This window comes from Cydia strobilella, chromosome 2, assembly GCF_947568885.1.
Source record: "Cydia strobilella chromosome 2, ilCydStro3.1, whole genome shotgun sequence".
Taxonomy (NCBI): domain Eukaryota; kingdom Metazoa; phylum Arthropoda; class Insecta; order Lepidoptera; family Tortricidae; genus Cydia; species Cydia strobilella.
Window position 1 is genome coordinate 2,934,371 of NC_086042.1, and position 21,977 is coordinate 2,956,347.

The 21,977-nt window shown below is 37.4% G+C and overlaps 1 protein-coding gene across 4 annotated transcripts in view; it reads right to left on the reverse strand.

The window, feature by feature from the left end:
• Positions 1-21,977, reverse strand: part of LOC134755335 (diacylglycerol kinase theta) — a 60,520-nt gene that overhangs the window by 19,604 nt on the left and 18,939 nt on the right. For all 4 annotated transcript variants that reach the window (XM_063691807.1, XM_063691810.1, XM_063691805.1 and 1 more), the window contains exons 2-3: positions 935-1,014; positions 597-699 (exon numbers count right to left, since the gene is read on the reverse strand). In XM_063691807.1, coding sequence (XP_063547877.1) covers positions 597-699; positions 935-1,014 — 183 coding nt within the window. The remainder of the gene's footprint in view (positions 1-596; positions 700-934; positions 1,015-21,977) is intronic.

The window sequence follows — 21,977 nt, forward strand, 5'->3', positions numbered from 1 at the left end:
AGCTTGTGTTAAAAGGGGCACTGTAAATGGAATTACTACTAGGAAACTTGGGTTTTAGCGCTTGGTACTAGCACAAATACAATCAATGGGTTTACTGGGGTTATATATGTATATAAATACTGAATAAAACATGAATTCATAAAGATGCTATAGGTAAAATGTATTTTTATGGTGTACTAGCGACAAACTAGATGACAGGCAACTGATTTAAAAGTAATTGAATAATCCCCTTATTAAATATCAACTTTTGGCAATTAGCGTCTTTTTGCAATACTTAATATAACTTGTCTTACTCGCATTTTACTATAGCACAGACTACTGTAAAAAATAAACATAATTAATAATTAAGTACATGTAACCCTGAAGTTTTCTGCATTCGGCTTCCTATGACAACTGAATAAACAAAAGAAATTTATTAAATATCTAATAAATAATTAAGTGATGTTCACAATAGGGTTGACAGTAGTCTGAAGAAATTATTTTCCCGACCAGAAATTGTTTCAAAATATGAATGAGAACGAGTATTAAAATAAATGTAAATTTTTGTAGGAAATCCGTGTGAACACTTTTGTACATAATGCAAAGCTTGTACTTACTCATACAATGTAAAGCCGGCAGTTCATCGAGCCGCTTTCGGCACACCGTGCAGAACTTTCGCTTGTGGTGGGCCGGCTCGGACCAACAGTGGGCCACTGGGTTCTGAAACAACCATAATACGTTAAGCTACCGCTAATTGCTTATAACCCTTTATAGGGCACACTTAGCGCTACTTGCACCATCCATCTATCCTGGGGTTAACCGGTTATTAGTATAACAATGCACTACATATGTATTTTTTTTAAACTAAAATTTGACTAGGCCTCCAGATCAATATCGTAACGATATCGAATGAAGTCGATATTTTTGCCACAGATCTACTTTATATACAACTTACTTTGATGAGGCTCGGCGCTACCCCGCAGCATGGCGTCACCACTTGCCCCACGCAACGCTCGTGCACTATGAAGTTGCACACTGAAACAAAAACAGAAAACGTTATTATACATACCTATATACATCACACAAAAACAACGGAGTCAAGGGCCTTAACTGTACCTATTCTTTACCAATCGCATTCGCCCGTTTCAGCATTTCGTCACAATTTATATAGTATATCTATACTCGTGTAACACGATGAAATCAGATTTAGCATTTCCGTGAACTTGATCGATTCTATCCGGTAGTGTTTGTGGAAAAATTTGATTCAATGACTCATTGATCGTATGGTGTGGTACAAAATGATTCTAAAATATTTAGGCACGTCCGGGAGCATTTTACTCTATGTGCTATTGAGTTTGATCCGAAAACGTATCATGGTTCTAATTTAAAATTTATACCAAGGCCGTGTTGCATAATAAATTACTAATATTATGATGTAGTTTATTATGCAACACGGCCCAAAAGGGCAATTCGAACGTATATCTGACATCAAAATAATGTCGCTTAGTTATTATTCCCGCGTGCATTTTCACATACTTAGAACTCCGGTAGACGTTAAGGAAGTGTAACGCTCTTACAGTAGATGTCGCTAGGGTCCCCTCGACCCATACGGTGGAAAGATTCGCTGGCTATGGATGAGTGGTATGGTGGCTCAGATGGCAGAGCGCTGGAGTATCGATCCAAAGGCCGTGAGTTCAAGTCTCACCCAACACAGTAATTTTTCCACTTTTAAATTTATTCTAAGCGTAATAGCATCGTTCGCAGACGTTTCTGCTTGTTAATAATTTAATTATTTTATTTTAGTTATACTTTAGTGTTAAAAAAGATATAAAAGACGCTACAGATCCTTCTCCTCATCTAAGTGGATACCCCGGATGTATTCTCAGCTACTGCTTCGGAGTTTTTCTCTTCAACTTTGCATGGAAAAATCAAAAACGGTAGAAGTACCTATTGATTATACATTTAGCCACGTGCCTACAGCCCATGCTACCTTACTTAGGCGTTTGTTTTTCATACAATGTACGACGTGACGAGGCTGCCACTTACGGGGGTAATCGGGCAATAATATATAAATGACTATACCTACATAGGTTATACTCATACATAAGGAGGCCATATTTATTTTATTAGTTAGGAATAAGAATAAATGTCAGATGGAGACTGACAACAATCAAAAAAAAAACAAAGTTAGAGACGCAGCCAGAGAAATAAGAAAAAGAAAATGGAGGTGGACAGGTCACACGTCAAAATCGAAAATAGACAAATGGACACAAAATATAACCAACTGGGGTTTCAACTTCAACACACTGAGTATGAGTAACCGCAATATGATTTTTCGATTTTTTCTTATTTGTGATTTATTATCAGCGTTTTACATATCCTAGTTATATATGATTATACAGCAAATTACATGACACTGGCTATTATAATAAAAGCCATTAAAATAAAAATAAAAAAAATAAATATAACCAACTGGTTCCGTAAATACAGCAAGAGAGGTCAGGGACACCCGAAAATAGATGGGAGGACGATTTCCCACCAGTGGATAAGAACCGCTCGAAACAGAGATGACTGGAAAGCTTTCGAGGAGGCTTTCGTCGGAAACCCCGACAACCTGACTAGTGAAAATTAATAATCAATTATAAAGAAACTAAACACAACTTTAAATTAATCAGGATTAAAGGCTAATTGTATATATTGTATTGTGTACTCGTTGTTAAACATATAAGCCTGTCTGTTTCTCTTTCGGTGTGCAGGAGTTCGTCGACATATGCACGGTTATAGTTATAGCTTGCCTAGGCGCGACTATAGAGCAATTGTATTTTTAAAGTGCTTAAATTTTGGAACGCCTGTAAACTAAATATCATTGAACAGGGTTAATTTCGGTGTGCGGGAGTTCGTCGACATATGCACAGTTATAGCTTGCCTAGGCGCGACTATAGAGCAATTGTATTTTTAAAGTGCTTAAATTTTGGAACGCCTGTAACCTAAATATCATTGTACAGGGTTATACAAGTTAGCAGCTGATGGAGGCCGTACATTTAGCCAAGTGCCCACTGCCCACGCAGAGTGGGCGTCCACCCTTAACAATGTGGCCACTATGACCACACTATGACGACGCCAACCTACTGGTTTTACCGTCATGTTACGCTCGAAATGTGTTTATAAATAATTATGTGTACTTACTTTCCTAAAGTTTGAGTGGCCTCTATACCAACTAGCACTTGTTTAATATTATTGAGTATTACTAGCTTTTGCCCGCGACTTCGTCTGCGTGGGTGGAGTTAGTAATTTGGGTAGCCTATTTTTTTTTCCAATCTGCTTTTTATCGATTCCCTATATAAACTTCCAGCCCCCTTTTCACCCCCTTAAAGGATGATATCTGGGATAAAAACTACCCTATGTCCTTCCCCGGTACTCAAACTATCTATACCGAATTTCAACTAAATCGGTTCAGCGGTTTAAGCGTGAAGTGGCAGACAGACAGACAGACATTCGCATTTATAATATTATAAGTACGGAAGTATGTATAGAATGGATATGGATTACGGATGGCTTTATCCACGTGATGGCTTTTGATTGTCACCTAAATTGTTCAAAGGCGCTGGCTTTTACGTGATGCACCGGCATACCATGAAGCACAAAGTGCCTTCGTAGTGAATGTTACCGAATTTATTGTGCAGTAAATATGTAGGCTCTTCGCCAGTCTTCGGGTTAGATTAGCTTAATGTAGTTAAGGTTTTAAAGAGAGTTCTGAACATTGGTGGCCTAACGGTAGCGATTCCAAAGCCGGGGTTGTAGATTCAAATCCCAGCTTGGACCCTTTTTTTTACAAGCTGTTTATTAACTTGCAATGTATCTATGTTTTCGTTTTCGTTCATGTCATCTCAGATATTGGTGAATATCATGTGAATATGGTATCAATGCATTCAGTTTGATGTCCTGAACACAAATATATGAGATGACAAGCGCGAAAGTGGTGAGGGTAGACGCTGAGACGCATAAAGCCTGCTCGGCCACCCTACTATCTCTACGCAAGCGGATAGCGCTTAAATGAGAAAGATTAGTTATTAGCGTTTAACTGCAAGGAACGATTTAGTATATCAAACCCTTGTCTATTTATTAATCTGTGCCCTTGTTACAAAAAGCCGTTAAAAAAATAAAAACCATCAAAGTAGCATTCCATCTGTCCATAGACAACGTGTTGTTCCCGGCTGAGAGACATCTCCCGCGATCGATAGCTGCGCGCGCAGATCCGCCCGATATAACGGGCTACTTGAACGAGACTTGAACCTTGCAGAATGCACGCTGATTGCGGCTGCTTAAACTTGACGGCTCTAGACATCTCAGACTAAAGGGTTCTTTATGGGGCAAGCGATGGTTCAACTGACAAAGGGATGATGATGATGTGGGAGATTGATGTCGAGGGATATGCGTTTCAGTGGTTTCATTAAAAACCGGTTTTTAGTGAAAAGAGTTTTCCCTACTTAAAATTTGTTTGCTGTATGGCAAATAATATAAACGCGTTAAGTAAATAAATAATTTACATTATTTCAACTCGACAGCTCTAAATATAAGTGGTAGTAATGAGAATGAGTTAGTATAAGGTATAAGTAATTAATTTCCAGTGGTTGAACGCGGTGGTCAGGAAGCCAGTACCTAGGTATAGAGTTAATAATATCTCAAGTTAAAAATCGGCTGTGCGAGTCGGACTCGCGCACCGAGGGTTGCGTACTTTTTAGTATTTGTTGTTATAGCGGCAACAAAAATACATCATCTGTGGAAAATTTCAACTGTCTAGCTATCACGGTTCATGAGATACAGCCTGGTGACAGACAGACAGACGGACAGACAGACGGACAGCGGAATCTTAGTAATAGGGTCCCGTTTTTACCCTTTGGGTACGGAACCCTAAAAAAGCAATTTCTGAACCAGCAGCAATCCAACTCCTTAAAAAAAATCATCACACCTAATAATCGGCATAGAACGCAATAAATTTTCCCGCGCTTTTGATTCCGCGCACATAAAACCAATATCTTGTCTATGGGTTATTTTTACGCACGCTTGTCAATAAAGACGAGGTTCTTTATCGAAGGGCACGGATCAAGGAGAAGTTATACTGGTTAGGTTGGTAGTACTGACGTGGCATACGTCACTGCGTGTTTAAATAACCTCGAGGCGGGGCCGCGAATAGACGCAGTAGCCCGCGCGGCGTCCGCCATTCATTTACAAATAAAATAAATATTAGCGTAAATAGATAATTAAATTATCGGAAATTATCTTTGCGGAATGTGATTAAGTAAAATTCCGTTTTGCCGGCGGAGCTGCGCGCAAAAAGGCAAGAGATGTTAGAGTCAAACTACTGTAAGTTTTCATGCCAAGTGCTAAGAATGGAGCCTAAGGCCAGTCCAGACGTGAAAATTGTTTCGCCAATTTGATTAAATTGTCTGATCAAATCAGGTGGTGTGGACGCAACGCCAATTTAGCTCGCCGATTTCGACCGCCGATTATGACCGATATTATACCGATAAAATGGAGGTGCGGACGCAAGGATACCAAATTGTGACGAGTATTCGCGTTTGGGGGCATTTTTTTTTAAATTTACAGCGCTCACATATCACCATAAATCTAAAATTGGTGATTAAATTGGAGATTGACGCCAATTTATTTTCTGATCAAATCGACCGTTTGGACTGGCCTTTGTAGTATATGCATCTCTTGTATCGTCACATTTCCATGTGCACCCCATCATAAACTACTGTACATACCTACGGGTTATTGTTGTTTTTTTTGACTAAACGAATCTTATAATTTTAAACAAACTTATGTTTATTTATGGCCTGACGTTTCGAACGCAACTTATAGATATAGAGTTTGATAACTGTTTTCATTTACAAAAGCGAAGCTGTTAATATGCCAAAGTAAACAGTGGCTCTGGAATAACGAGGGCAATAGCCTAACTAAAATCCCGACGGCCATCTTAAGATTTAAAATTTTAATGGTAATATGAGATCAGGCAAGAGCCACTCAGTAGATGTAGCTTCATAAGCAAGGGCCTGACACTCTTTGATAGAGAAAGATAGTCTTATTGCGATTCCTATAAAGAAAGAAAGAAGAAGAAAAAAAATACATTTATTTGACGCCACAACTACATAAAAAAGGAAAGCATGCAGACAAAAAACATTCATTCACATTCATTATAAGAGGAAAGAGAAAATAGTGCCATGCTTTGTCCTTATCACCGACCGGGTGGCATCATAGGTAGGAGAGGCGATGGCGAAATACCGAAATTTATAAGAGTGAAAGAGAAAAAATCCTATGCTGCCCAAATTTTGTATGAATATTCTTTCTCTTACCCCCGGTCGCTCGGTGGCTCGTCTATAACTACTTGTATATTATACTATGTCTATGTTCATAAGTTTCACAAATGCTGTCTTCCTGTCTTCCATGGAGACTATATAAAGGAGCCAAATCTCTATGTATGAAAAGTGTCCATCAAAAAACAGTAATTAGGCGGCGCCACCATACACCGAAATACTACCAAAAACAACCTACGTAATTTGGTCGGGTTATTTGTTGCCTTATATGGTTCATGTTATACTCATGTCCCAGAGCCTAACTAGCGCCACCGGAGAGATTAGGAACTATTATTTAAAGCTGAAAGCGGTCACTTTTGCAACAATTCTGCCATAAGAGATTGGCATCCTTTCTATACCATCCATACTGTCTTCACTTCACATGTCATATTAATACATATGTCACAAACGTTTCTGACACAGGGTATTTGACAGCATCTAAAATAAATTATTTTACACCATGCATGAAATAAAGCACCAGAAGATTAATAGAGAAACGTAGACAGCAGTTATTTTTAGACACAATTTCTATTTTAAGACCCGTACAAAACTATAAAGAGTAGGTAATTTGATTGTGACGTCACATGCTAGTGTTTCATATAAATTCCATAGTAGCATATCGTTTTGACAGTAAAAAGAAACTGATTTGACTGGTAGTCAAATACTCTATTACACAAAATGTGTTGAACTGTCATTTTTCAAAATTTATTTAAATGATATTTTTGTTTTTGTTTTTTTCACAGACAATTGGAAAACTTTAAGTAACTATATTTATTTCACTCAATATTACCAAAGAGATTATACAGGATAGAGGGGTACTGCCATAGTAAATTTTGTAGTCACAGTAAATTTACTGCCATCTATCGACACACGATTAAAACTCTAAAAAAAAAATAAAAAAAAATTATATATATATATATATATATCGATAAATGATTTCTTTATTTGTATTTATTATATTTATATGATTTTGACCCATGTTCTTTCACTAATATGTGTTAAAATTGTTAAATAACAAACGAAACCGTCAACGCCATCTAGCCGAGAATTGGCCAAAGGTTGGTATTGGTGGTAGCGCCATGTATGTGAGAATCAAATTTTCTTGATTTCCGAGGCACGTTTTTGCCTTAGACTATTCATCTTATACGGAGTTATATATAGGTTTTTGATATTACCTACCCTTAACACCACCACTACGTTGAAAATATGGCACTACGTTTTCCATCCCCGGTAAAAGAGGTAGAGGTAAACCGAACACAAGATGAAAGGACACGTAGTGTTGAAATATCCTTTCCCCTTATCTCCCAAAAAGGACGCAAGATTTCAATTTGCCGCCATTTTTGTATTTTAGTGCTGGCAACCCTAAAAAAAAACTATTTGACAGCTGAATGTTTAGGGTTTGTAAAAACCGGCCAAGTGCGAGACGGACTCTCCCACGAAGGGTTCCATACCATTACGCAAAAAACGGCAAAAAAGTAAAGTTTGTTGTATGGGAGCCCCACTTAAATATTAATATTTATCCCGTTTTTTAGTATTTGTTGTTATAGCGGCAACAGAAATACATCATCTGTGAAAATTTCAACTGTCTATCTATCACGGTTCATGAGATACAGCCTAGTGACAGACGGACAGACCGACGGACAGCGGAGTCTTAGTGCTGTTTTTACCCTTTGGGTACGGAACCTTAAAAATGGCGGGTTATACGAAAGATCAACGCGTTTTTATTATTGAACAATATTTCAAAAGTAATGAAAGTTTGGTGGGTACGGTTCGAAAACTCCGTGCAAAATATGGTCGGAATATTGACGCTCAGTACTGTTTTTAAGCAACTTACTCACACAATGACGCATACCGCACCACACGTGCCGTTCACACATAGAAACGCAAGTGATTTTTGATGTATAGCGTATCCGCCCTGTGACAAAGGTTTTGAGAAGGGACTTCATTTACTTACTTCCCTGTCAACAATTACGTCTTTTTTAAAGGAGGCAAAATTCAATTAATGGAAGGTCGTGACAGCGCCCATGTAGCTTTGTGACAAGTGGCGATGGGAGTTGTCAATTCTCGAATAAGCTAGCTTAGGCAAAGATCATGACTATGGATGGTATAGAAAGGATCGCAATCTCTTATGGCAGAATTGTTGCAAAAGTGACCGCTTTCAGCTTTAAATAATAGTTCCTAATCTCTCCGGTGGCGCTAGTTAGGCTCTGGGACATGAGTATAACATGAACCATATAAGGCAACAAATAACCCGACCAAGTTACGTAGGTTGTTTTTGGTAGTATTTCGGTGTATGGTGGCGCCGCCTAATTACTGTTTTTTGATGGACACTTTTCATATATAGAGATTTGGCTCCTTTATATAGTCTCCATGGTCTAGATCTTTAAAACTAGGCAACGGATTTTGATGCGTTTTTTTAATAGATAGTAATTCAAGACGAAGGTTTATATGTATAATTTGTAAAGGTTTTGTGTAAATTTGTTAAACTACCCGTGCGACGGGGCGGTTCGCTATTAATTAATATAAAAAGTCGAATAGGTACCGCTTCAGTTTACCCTCGCGTGATGGTGCCCTGTGCCCTAATGGGCAATAATTATGCTTAGTATACTAGGGTATGGGGTATGGTCGGTATTGTTGGTGTCGGGCACTCGTGGGCACGCGAGCTTCAACAGGTGCTTTAGCCCCATTCGCACGAGAGCTTAAAAAGCGTTGCGTGGTGTCGCACCCATAAGTAAGAGCGAGAAAGAGATGTCGCTTTCTCGCTCTTATTTATGAGTGCGTCGCAAACGCAACGCTTTTTAAGCTCTCGTGCGAATGGGGCCTTAACGTTGCAATGTTTTACAAACCGTTATGTAATGCCGCTACAATTGTAAGTAAAAAAAAAAAATTGTAAGTGACTAGAGTATTACAAGTTGCCTATGAGCTCCGGGTTTCGAATAAATGAATAAATAAATAAATAAATATTAGGGGACATCACACACAGACCAACCTAGCCCCAAACTAAGCAAAGCTTGTACTATGAGTGCTAGGCGTTGATATATATGTTTATATAGATAAATACATACTTATATACATAGAAAACACCCATGACTCAGAAACAAATATTTGTGTTCAAATAAATGCCCTTACCGGGATTCGAACCCAGGACCATCGGCTTCACAGGCAGGGCACTACCGACTAGGCCAGACCGGTCGTCTATCTAATGATTTCGATTTTTGTGAGTCGCGGCAGGCCCTGTGATTGTGCTAATGACGCCCTCTACGCAGAGTTTTGCGTGATATTCCCTATTTATACTCATATTTTGTAATTAAAAACAAAGCTTAATTTAAAATAGAACGGAAAGTTAATTATTTACAAAAATAAACTCCAACACTAACTTTATAATTATGTTCTAGGTACCTACAACATAATTATAAAGTTACTATTAATAAATCTTTAATTAGACTGCTATCGTATCGTATCGTTTGACATTCATGGATTGGAACTCAGTTTTTAATTAAATGTTTGTTTTCCTGTTTTTTTTAATTATCGTAGCGCAGCGAGGGTTCCGTACAAACTTTTAATTCTGTAACTATAAGCAGAAAAAACTTTTGACCAGAAGTATACTAAGCATAATTGTGTACAGCGCCATCTATCGGCAAATGTCTAACTAATTATATATGTTGGTTTTTCAAGAATATTTATTTATCATGTGAACCGATTTCAGAAAATTTTGTTTTATTAAAACCAAGATGTTTTTAGTGTTATCTCATAGAAATTTCAAGTATAATAAACCCGCAAAGGGGGTTAAATTGCAAATGAAATTGGAAAATGTTTTTTTTTTTAATTAAAGAAAAAAGTTATCAAGATAGAACGTGATTATATTTTTTTATTTTTTTATTTTTATTTTTATTTCATACATGGAAAACCAACAGCTATAAACATTTTTAAAGCTACAATAGAATTACAGAGCCAATTACAGGTTCTCACTTATAAAAATTAAATATACAAAAATCAAATATAACTAAAATTCAGTTCAACACACAAGTACCGACAGCACAAGCCAAGGTTAGTGTTAGTGTGTACTGCCAGCTGCAAAACCGCATAGACACAACAGGAATGGAATTCATTCAGAAAGTAACCATGCACTTCAACCGCTGACTGCACAAAACTTTAAAGATTAAACAAAAAATAAAAATAAAAAAACAAAAAGCAAATACACCTATAAAGGACAACTTTAGTAAGCCGAGCCCGAACCTGCGCTAGAAGTATCACCCATATAAAATGCAATTAATTTCTTTCTTATTACAGATATGCTATCATTGAATATATCGAAGTCTAAATTAAGCAAAACTTTATTTAAAGTCTTGCCTGCCCTGCACAAAAAACTGTTTTTTCTATATTTAGTGGAAGCCTCGTTAGTACTAATGGGACGTAAGTGCCTTAACCTTCTCGATGGAACAGTGAAAGAGATTTTACTAAGTAAACTAGGACAATCAACATGGCTTTTAATAATGTTTATTAAATACAAAATATCCGCAATTTCCCGGCGTTTAACAAGTGGGATTAAGTGATGTTTTTTACACAGCCTAAAATAATTAGCAGAATTATAATTTACATGCATTTTAAAGCAGAGGAATTTTATGAATTTATGAATTTATGAATTTATGAATTTTCCTGTAATATTTATAATAATGTTATGTTATAAAATAAGTAATAATATTTCATTGGTAAACTTCTGACGTAAGTGGTGAATGGTATTTTTTTTCACATTTTCCTCCATAAATAATTTTTTTTCACTGAAAAAAAAAATGTTTTGGAATGTTCAATTTGAGCTCTTTCAAATGATACCCCACTTGACTTAGTATCTGGACTTTAAAATTTTGCTCCCTTTTAATATTGGCCATTTTCCATACTTAATAAAAAAATAAACAAAGAAATACTTTCGATGTGTTTGGGTGAGCGTTGTTCATGTCTATTCCAAATTTCAAATTGATAGCTTAAGTAGTTCTCGAGATATTTAGCGACGTGACAGACGGACGGACAGACGGACAGATTCGCACCATAAGGGTTCCTTTTGTACCTTTTTGGTACGGAACCACAGAATAACCAATACGGAACTCTCAAAAGATTTCGCACTTTTCAAGAACAAATCATAACTGCTACTGTCAATCAGCAGCAGAAATTGCTAATTGGATAAGGCGTCTAAAATTATCTGCTTTTACTCTCTTAAGAATAAAGACATGTTCAGTTAATGAGGGCTATCGTTTTTTTGCTCACCAGTTGGCGCCTCTGTTGATGGTGGTCCAAAAGACTAAAGAACAGCTGTCAGTCATTGAAGTGACAAGTGACATTTGACATTTCGAACTATGGGAAAGACCACCATCTACACTAGCGCCCCTAGCGGCGAATTCATACGCGTTAGCCCTCATTTTACACATTTCGCATGCCCTAATGTCACCGCCCTCATTATAGCCCCCCAATTTAATTAAACATACGTAGTATTTATTTCGTTATCTGTAGCTAATTTATAAGTACTAACAGCGTAAACCAAAGCCCAAACGGGCAAGCCGGCATCCAAACCGCCACGACATAAACACCGAAACGCTGCAATTCAAAAAGTGACTCTAACAGTGTTAAATAAGGTTGGTATTAGGTAAGCTGTGTATGTAGATGTGTCGTTATGGATGTGAGGGTTGGGAATGGTAGCAGGGGAGCGCTGTTGGCGGGAGCGCGTGACGTCAATGCCGTCCTCGCCCCCCGCACGTCTCCGAAGGCCGCACGCTGAAAAATAATCAGGATTTTTCGGGTGATCTTTTGTTGCCTTTAATTGTTACAGATGAAGTGTCTGGATTACTATCGACACTTGTTTGATGGTTTAAGAGTCATGCGAATCAAGCCGCCGCTATTCAATCGGAGATATGCTCTCATTTTAAAACGAGCTTCTGAAGTTACATGAAATTTGATATGAACATTCAAGTAACATATCTATGTCTGGTATTAGTTTTCGTTGCTAGAAATTGTAATACAAAGATATTAGAGCAAGATGTTTTAAATACATATAATTTTCTCGTTCTATCAGTACCAGACATAGATATCCCATCAAAAACAGTACATGTAAAAAGATGCGTCTCGCAACGCAGTTCTTCTACAACAAAAAAGTTTTGAGATGTAATGTGAAACCAAGTCGGTTATTTTATTAGTGCCAGGGGGTGTTAAAATAAAACCGTATCAGTATTAGCAAAGATAGATATAACTCCGTAATAGATGGATACAGTCTAAGGAAAAAACGTGCCTCGAAAATCAAGAAAATTTGATTCTCGTTCAGAGGGCGCTACTAGCTTTGGCCTACTGTCGTATAGATGGCGTTGACGGTTTCGTTTGTTATTTAACAATTTTAACGCATATCAGTAAAAGAACATGGGTCAAAATCATAAAAATAATTAATGCAAATAAAAAAAAAACATTTATCCATATTTAAATACATTTTATCGTATTTTTATAAATATTTATTTTTAGTTTTAAAGTGTGTCGACAGATGGCAGTGAATTTACTGGGGTTACAAAATTTACTATGACAGTACCGCTCTAGTATAAGTTACTCTATGGTATTAGATACCTTTATTTTTTAAATACTTATAATGGACTTGGCAATCGCACGGCTACATAGTGACTAGATAATTACAATTCTAGTGATAAGGATAATTCGAAATTATTTAAAATAATCCCATATATAGATATAAGTAAATGTTCATACCACGTTTCATGTACAGTCGCCATCAGATATATCGGAGCGGCCGAGGTGCTCACAAATATCTGAACACGCCTCTATTGTCAAGGCGCTAGAGTGCGTGTTCAGATATTTTAACCACCTCGGCCGCTCCGATATATCTGATGGTGACTTTGAGTATGTCGTTTTAAAATGAGAGCGTATTTCTATTGTATGGAAGCGGCTTTTTGGCGGCGGTTTCGTGACTTCAAAATACTTATTGTAACATTTCTAAAACTGAAATCTGTTTTGGTCAAAATGGGGTTTAATCGTTTGTATGTTTATATATTGGATTTTTTGTCATTTGTTTTCGATAACTAACTATGTAGATATATCCTAAATAACCTACATAGGTGTTTGTACCAGCATTGTAAAATACCGAATTGATTTGTATACGACTTAGGATTCCATTACGTAAAAACGTTCTTACACCATATACGTACTTAAACTGCATATATATCTACTTAGTACACATGTCTAAAAGACAGTCCAATTGAACTCTTTTTGAAGTTCCAAAAACAGTCGTAATCTAATATTGTCTATTCTATGCCCATCTGGCTATAAACAAACATCAGAGCCGGAACTACGGGACACCTGCGCGCGCGCATAAACACACGGATCGTAAATATACAGGAGGCCAATTCGATCTTTATAATGTTGATTTGGTTTTGACACGATACGAAGACACGACGCAGTGCGAATCAATAAGCAAGTCGAGCCTAGCCAAGTGTCAATTGTTTGCGCTACGATAACGAAAAGCTATGTCTCTCTATCGCACTAATATGTAAGAGTGAGAGACAGAAAGCGTTTCGTTGTCGTAGCGCAAACGGCATCTTGGCTAAGCCCCTTGATCCAGGTGTAGAGCTTCAATACATAAAATAGGTAATATTAAACTTAAAAAAAATAGAAAAACTGACTTCTACTTATGGATAAAATAAAGTATTATCCCTATCAACTGATGTTTGAAGTCCGTGCCAAGATCCTATCATCAGAACTGGGTTAGAAAAAAGAAAGAAAAGAGCGTTCTCCCATATTAAAAAAATTAAAAGCCGGCAACCCGTAGTGTTGTAGGTGTCCCTGAGCGAGCGAGCGAGCGAGCGATTTTTTTTGCGATTTCTGGGTTGGTCCCATAGTAAAAGTTGCTCAGTATAATCCCAAAACCTCCCTGGCAACAGGAATGCACTTAGTTTTTGGCCACCGTGTATATTATAAACGAAATGAGTTTTAAATGCACCCATTATTCGTCGCGCGAGAACCGTGCCAAGTGCCCACTGACAGCGCTTCGCAACGCCGGGGGTTCCCTACTTGATTATGAACGTTCAGTTTTGACACCGATCTTTCACCGAGTTTTTTTTTAAACGATCCTTTCCTAAGGGACCAAACTGTTTGTCATCGTTAAAGAGTTCGCAAAATTATATTGTATGGAAAGTTTCATAGTAAACCGCAGCGGCGCGCCGGGTGACGTTGATCAGTCTGTCAAGTGCGGATGGTGCAATTGGCATTTAGTGAGTTTTAAAATGCACCGGTCGCTTATTCATTGAGTGAGCGTGCCAAGTGTTAATTGACAGCTAATGCGCTGGAAGCCCCGCCGTTACTGCGTGGTTACAGCGCTGGTTTTCAGCCTGTTCGAATTGAGGCGGCGACTGCTAAGTACTAACATATATTATTACTATATTTTATTTACTTATTTATTAGAGCAGTGCAATTCAATTCATCTATCATTTGTTTACAAGAACATTTGGTACATAGGATGTTTCAATACAGAAACTGAACCTGAATGCGTTCGGCCGACAAGCATGTGAAAATTTATGTGGTTATAACCTAACTAATTATTGTAGTGCATGCATAATTAATTATACATAAGTACAGAGAAATTAATAGAAAAAAAATTGATTTCGATCATAGATGTCGCAATATTACATTGTTATTTTCAATACCCCTACCCATATAGTGTTGTGTGTGTATAGTGAGTAAGGTTGCCAGAGCTCAACGAGGGAGAGGAGTGTTAGGGTCGGCAACGTGCATGTAACTCCTCTGGAGTTGCAGGCGTACATAGGCTACGGAGACTGCTTAACATCAGGCAGGCCGTATGCTTGTTTGCCACCGACGTAGTATAAAAAAAACCTATACCATTACTTTCAAAATTGCAACATTATGTGGTTTTAAAAAAAGTTTACCACGTGGTATAGTTTACAGTTTTGTCCATTTGTGACGTTCGAGGGGTCTACTAATGTATTGCCAAAAATCGTTTCCCAAAGTATTACTTCCCAAACTATTTTACGCAAATTATCATTTGGCAAAATTTCATTTCGCAAATTTTCATAATCCAACCTAACCTAACCCAACCTAGTACGTCATTTTCATTTCGCAAGTATGGGGTTGCGAAATGAAATGGTTGCGAAATAAAAACTTGCTAAAATTTCATTTGGGAAATGAAAATGATGCCATAAGTTTGTTGGGAAGTGAAATTTGGCGAAAAATATTTGGCTAAACGGCGGTATCCCCGTTCGAGGATATAATTAGCCGGAACAACCCTCAAAACTCACGGTCCGCCGTGACGTACACGCCACGGCTAACTGCCGGTTATTTTTAAACGACGGGCGTCTGTCAGGCTAACTATAAAGATAAACTACCGTTTCACACGGTGTTGACTGCCACTTAGATACTCTATATTTAATCAAGCGAAACATACCTATAGGATGGTCCAAAAATAAGTTGTATTTTTTTGTAATATTTTTCTTGCTTTAAAAAATGTAATTAAAAATGGAAACTACAATAATTTTAGCTCTCATACACAAACGCAAACGTTTGTTCATAATGAATATGCTACAGTCCTTTGTAATAAGGCGAAACATGTAAACATGCATAGTCGGTCCAACCAAATTGTCAGTAAATAAGACAAAAAAAAACTATACTCATCCTTTTCTTTTGGGTGCTAGTACTAGTGTAAGACAAAGATAGTATTCTCTCTGTCTATGTTTGAAATGAGACAGTCTTTTGACAAACTATAGGTATAGTTGGGTGCTAGTACTAGTGTAAGACAAGTTAGTATGATTCTCTCTGTCTATGTTTGAAATGAGATAGTCTTTTGACAAACTATAGTATGATTCTCTCCGTCTATGTTTGAAATGAGACAGTCCTTTGACAGACTATAGCTAGTTTATCTGTGTCCAGTATTTTGTTTAGGTTATTTTTTTAAATAAAAAAGGATGTTTTATTTAAACTCTAATGCTTGTTAACTTGCTTGTTTATTTAGTAACTAAGAGCTCATTAGTAGTTTTCTTCTTAATTAATTGCCATTTGTACCTGAAGGATACCTAAGGTCTGTTTTTTTATTCCGTAGACTAAAATGACGTTTCATGTGTAAGACATGACATTTTTTAGTACCACATGAAATCTCATTTTAGTCTACGGAATAAAAAAAATAGAATATAAATATAGCAGACTTGATGAATATTTTTTTCCATTTCAGTTATTTTTAAACGACAGAAAAATACCTATCAGAGACTAAGACAATTTTTTTTGGTGTTGCTTTCGCTTGTTGCCGTCGACAGCAACAATATAGGTAGTGTTGGCGATTGGCTGGAATGTGAACTCTTTTAAACATATTTACCCCCCCCCCACCCCCCATTCAGGGGATATATATTTTTTCAATTAGTGTGTAATAAAAATAGTTTTAATATAAATAACCTAGCTTTTAAGTAACAAACTAATAAATTTGGAACACTGTATCTGAATAAAGAAATTATTTATTATTATTATTATATTTATTTTGTTAAATATTTATACTTTTCTTGGGTGCTATGTCATATGTCAGTCTGCCTTGTCACCGATAAACATTGTGCCGCATTTTCATTGTTTAGTATTTTATTAAAAGTATTAATTCATAATACGTGTTTCTATCATCTCATCTATACAGTCCACCGTTAGCTATCTAAAGAGTTAGACCAAGAAAATTATGCAACGATTTTGATAGCACACGCAGTGCAAGTGTTATTAATACGTCATTCATAGAAGTTTGCACTGCGAATGCTACCAAATCGTTGCAGACTTATCTTGGTCTGACTCTAACAAAATTTTCATCACACGTGCTCGAAAAAGGTGTTATTACACGTAGGCGATGCGGTCCGTAAATCCTAAATTTCGATTTGTGGCTGTAATGTACGTCCGAAATTAGACAGAACTTTTTTTCTTTTTTTCCTCACAAGTATGGATGGTATAGAAAGGATGCCAATCTCTTATGGCAGAATTGTTGCAAAAGTGACCGCTTTTAGCTTTAAATAATAGTTCCTAATCTCTCCGGTGGCGCTAGTTAGGCTCTGGGACATGAGTATAACATGAACCATATAAGGCAACAAATAACCCGACCAAATTACGTAGCTTGTTTTTGGTAGTATTTCGGTTTATGGTGGCGCCGCCTAATTACTGTTTTTTGATGGACACTTTTCATACATAGAGATTTGGCTCCTTTATATAGTCTCCATGCTCACAAGTGTGATGAAAAACGTTCGTAAAATATTGTTTACCGCTCTTAATACACAATATACTAAGAGTATGTCATCGACGTATCAGAAAAGTACGTAGCACATTGTAAAATCAATCGCTGGTTTAAAACGAAGTGCAACTAAAACTAGGATGGCTTGCCGTGACGTCATACTTTGCCCTAGTTGCCGCAAATGCGAGACTTTAATTGATTACATACATATTAAATTAAAATATTACAACACAATGTAAGTTCCCTAGGGTGCCGTATAAAAAATGTGTACTTTGCCGGGTAAAAATTAAACGGGTTACAGTATATACAATGTGTGGCCTGTAATAGGAGCAAAAAATTAAACTGTAGGCTATAATACTCCTCAAACTGACCAACATTTGTTCAGCGACTTTTAAAAATAATGAAGACTAGACTTCGTATTTTTCATACCAAATAAATACTATCTTTAATGTACGCCATTATCATTGTTATTGACGTTGCCTGTCACACCTTAAACATAACAAAATTCGCAATACATTACGTCTTGGAAAAAACTTTAAAGTGTATTAAAAATCAAAACACGTTATTTTTAAAAGTCGCTGAACAAATGTTGGTCGGTATGAGGAGTACAGGCTACAGTTTAATTTTTTGCTCCTATTACAGGCCACACATTGTATATACTCGTGTACTGTAGTACTGTACAATATCTGAACTGAAACGTATTTGCCGTCTGTTTTTAAACATCTAGTTTTAAATGATAGGTACTAAATGTACCTACAAATAACTTCCTCTGAACGTTCCTCCATCTCGCACTAATCCATCGCAATCGCAAAAATCAACTTCCATCCATAATTCCGATCAGGTCACGTGTCCGTCTTTTGGTCTTACCAATTTTCAATCTTTCAGTCACGTTACCTGTCGCGAAATCTGTCGCGAGTTTAACATTTTTTCCCCATCACAAAAAGTGCACAGCGCCGCTAAAAAAGTTTTCACTTCAAAAACTGGCCAAGTGCGAGTCGGACTCGCGCACCGCACGAGGGGTTCCCTACCATTACGCAAAAAACAGCAAAAAAATCACGTTTGTTGTATGGGAGCCCCACTTAAATATTTTTTATTCTGTTTATAGTAAGTATTTGTTGTTATAGCGGCAACAGAAATACATCATCTATGAAAATTTCAACTGTCTAGCTCTGCTATCACTGATCATGAGATACAGCCTGGTGATAGACAGACGGACAGCGGAGGCTTAGTAATAGGTACCCTAAAAAGGCACGAAAGGCACTTCAATGGAGGGACAAAACGCGCTTCACTCCTTTTTAGGGTTACGTACCCAAAGGGTAAAAACGGGACCCTATTACTAACACTCCGCTGTCCGTCTGTCTGTCTGTCACCAGGCTGTATCTCATGAACCATGATAGCTAGACAGATGATGTATTTCTGTTGCCGCTATAACAACAAATACTAAAATGTACGGAACCCTCGGTGCGCGAGTCCGACTCGCACTTGGCCGGTTTTTTTAAATTTCCCACCTTTTTCCACTGACGGAAATGGCTTGCCTAACTTTATCCTTATTCCTATGGCAACAAAGATTGAAATGTTGCAATACTGGCTGTCAAAAGCCGAACGCTTTTCGAAATTCGAATGTAAACGCCGGCCAGCGTGGCCCGTTCGGAAACCGGGTCGCGGCAACTGTGTCACCCGTGACGTCAGCGTTTGCGAGTGCGCGCGCTGCACAGATTATTATTATCCAGGGAATACTGTTTCTATTATATTGAATTATGGTAGGTACTCGTACTGGCTGGAATGGGTATGAATGTGTGGTGTAGTTTGGGCAGGTTTCTTGTAAAATAACATTTTTGGAAAATCTTTAAATTTTTGTTGATTGTCGGCACCTTATTTAAGTTGGCATTTTAAATCTTAAAACATTATTTTCAAGTACGGGTTTTTAGAAAAAGTGTTATTAACTTTAAAAAAGCCAGCCAATTGCGTCGGACTCCTGTCTCAGGACTCTCAGGAGTTCCGTAACCAATGTTATCATACATTTTTTTTTACAAAATTAGTATTTTTTACGTTAAAAAATCGACTCTCGACACACGATCGACAAATTTTCTGATTTATGGTTAGGGGTGGAGTGGTCAATTATTGCATATTTTCAAAATTATCTGCTTAATTATAGAAGAATATGTGGTATATCGGAAAACGGCATGATTTAGCCGTTCTCCAACGGTCTGTGACCGGACGGTTTGCTTGTATGCAACCACTATGTTTTCAGGTTGTAGGATGAACTTTGAATAAAATTTGGCACGCAGGTATTGTAACGTAAATTCTTATAATGTAATTTTTAAAACGGGACCCTGTTACTAAAACTCCACTGTCAGTCTGTCCGTCTGTCTGTCACCAGGCTGTATCTCATGAACCGTGATAGCTAGACAGTTGAAATTTTCACAGATAATGTATTTCTATTGCCGCTATAACAACAAATACTAAAAACAGAATAAAATAAATATTTAACGTGATTTTTTTGCCGTTTTTTGCGTTATGGTACGGAACCCTTCGTGCGCGAGTCCGACTCGCACTTGGCCAGTTTTTAGGGTTCCGTACCCAAAGGGTAAAATCGGGACCCTATTACTAAAACTCCACTGTCAGTCTATCCGCTTGTCTGTCACCAGGCTGTATCTCATAAACCGTGATAGCTAGACAGCTGAAGTTTTCACAGATGATGTATTTCTGTTGCCGCTATAACAACAAATACTAAAAAGTACGGAACCCTCGGTGAGCGAGTACGACTCGCACTTGTCCGGTTTTTTTGGTTCCCTCAGAACAGCCAGGAACTTACGACCATGTGCGGCGCGGAACTAGGTCGGACCGACGTAAGACCGTCACGAAGATCGGCTGACATACAAATGTTTATCGTGTAATATATAATAAGCCTATTTGTAAATAAAATTTATTTATTTATTTATTTATTTTCGGAGAACCAACAGCTATCAATTATACAATAGTTATATAAGTAAATAACAAAAAGCCAATTATAGGTTCCCACCAATAGCAACAAGTTAACACATAATTGGTGGTTAGCACTAAAATTTTACAACGTATTCAACTAATACTAATTTCAAAATGTGAATACCTACTTATTAAATATCCACAATTCAATACTCTTAATATACTGAGCTAAGAAAAACAAAACTTATTAATAAAATACATCAATCGATACAATAATATTATTATGAGTATGCTATCGCATACGACTCGGTCACTTAGGTAATTTGTTTGCCAGAATCCGTCTTATAGTTGTGATGTTACTATTAAAAACGTCAATGGTCACACTCTTTCGTTAGTTCATTTAGACTTTTACCAGCTCGCAGAATTTATTATTTTCTATATCACATGGTATAATAATAACAAGGTACTCTCTTCCGAGACTCGTGAACCACGTGACTGACACAAGCCTACGTCATCATGCTGTTCACAGGTTCACGATCACGTAGGCTTGTGTCAGTCACGTGGTTCACGAGTCTCGGAAGAGAGTACCAGGCGGAGTATATTATTATACCATGCTATATCATATGTCATTAACAACGAAACCTTCTGATACAAAGCTCTACAACGGTAGCAATAGTTTTGCGGTGTGTTGGTGTATACGTGGTTAATGTATACTGTCAAGCCATTTCCGTTAGTAGAAAAAAGCGGCAAATTTAAAAAATTTAGGCGCGGAGGGTAATCGTCCCATATACATTTGAATTTTGCGCCTTTTTCTACTGACAAACTTAGTTACTTAGTTTTGCTGGGCATTTTCCGCAAATCGACATCCAATGTGCCTATTTTGCGTGAAACGAGGTAGCGCTACTCTAACCACCCCAGCTCCTCCACGAAGCCTAGCAGTCTTCAGGTTGCTAGTTGCCTCCTTTAGTGTGCATGGATTCTCTAACTACTACTGACAAACTTATTTGACCGGCTATTTTTGTTGATCGGTAACCCGCGTATTTTTTATTTCGCTAGAAGTCATCTAATTTAATAATAATAAGCGATTTAAGGGTCAAAATACTCGGAAAGCAGTGGCAGCTTGGAATCACTAGCGTCCACGTTGATTTCTTACTATATCGGGCTTGCCGTAAGTTTATTTAAAAAACCGCCGCAGTAAAATGTATTTGTTCAAAATAATGACCTTGACCAAATGAGTAGACAATGATCCTTGAGGACCTTATTCACCCATCTAAAGGTGCATGCAATGGGTTCATGGTGATTGGCATATGTGGTCGTAGGTCGTAGTGACTCGTCCTTACATTACAAGATAACAATGAGGGCTACCGTTTTTGTGCTCACCAGTTGGCGCCACTGTAGATGTAGGTCCAGAATAACAGACCTCAAAATTCTTCTATGCTTATTTTTATAAAATCAATACGTTCTAATATACACAA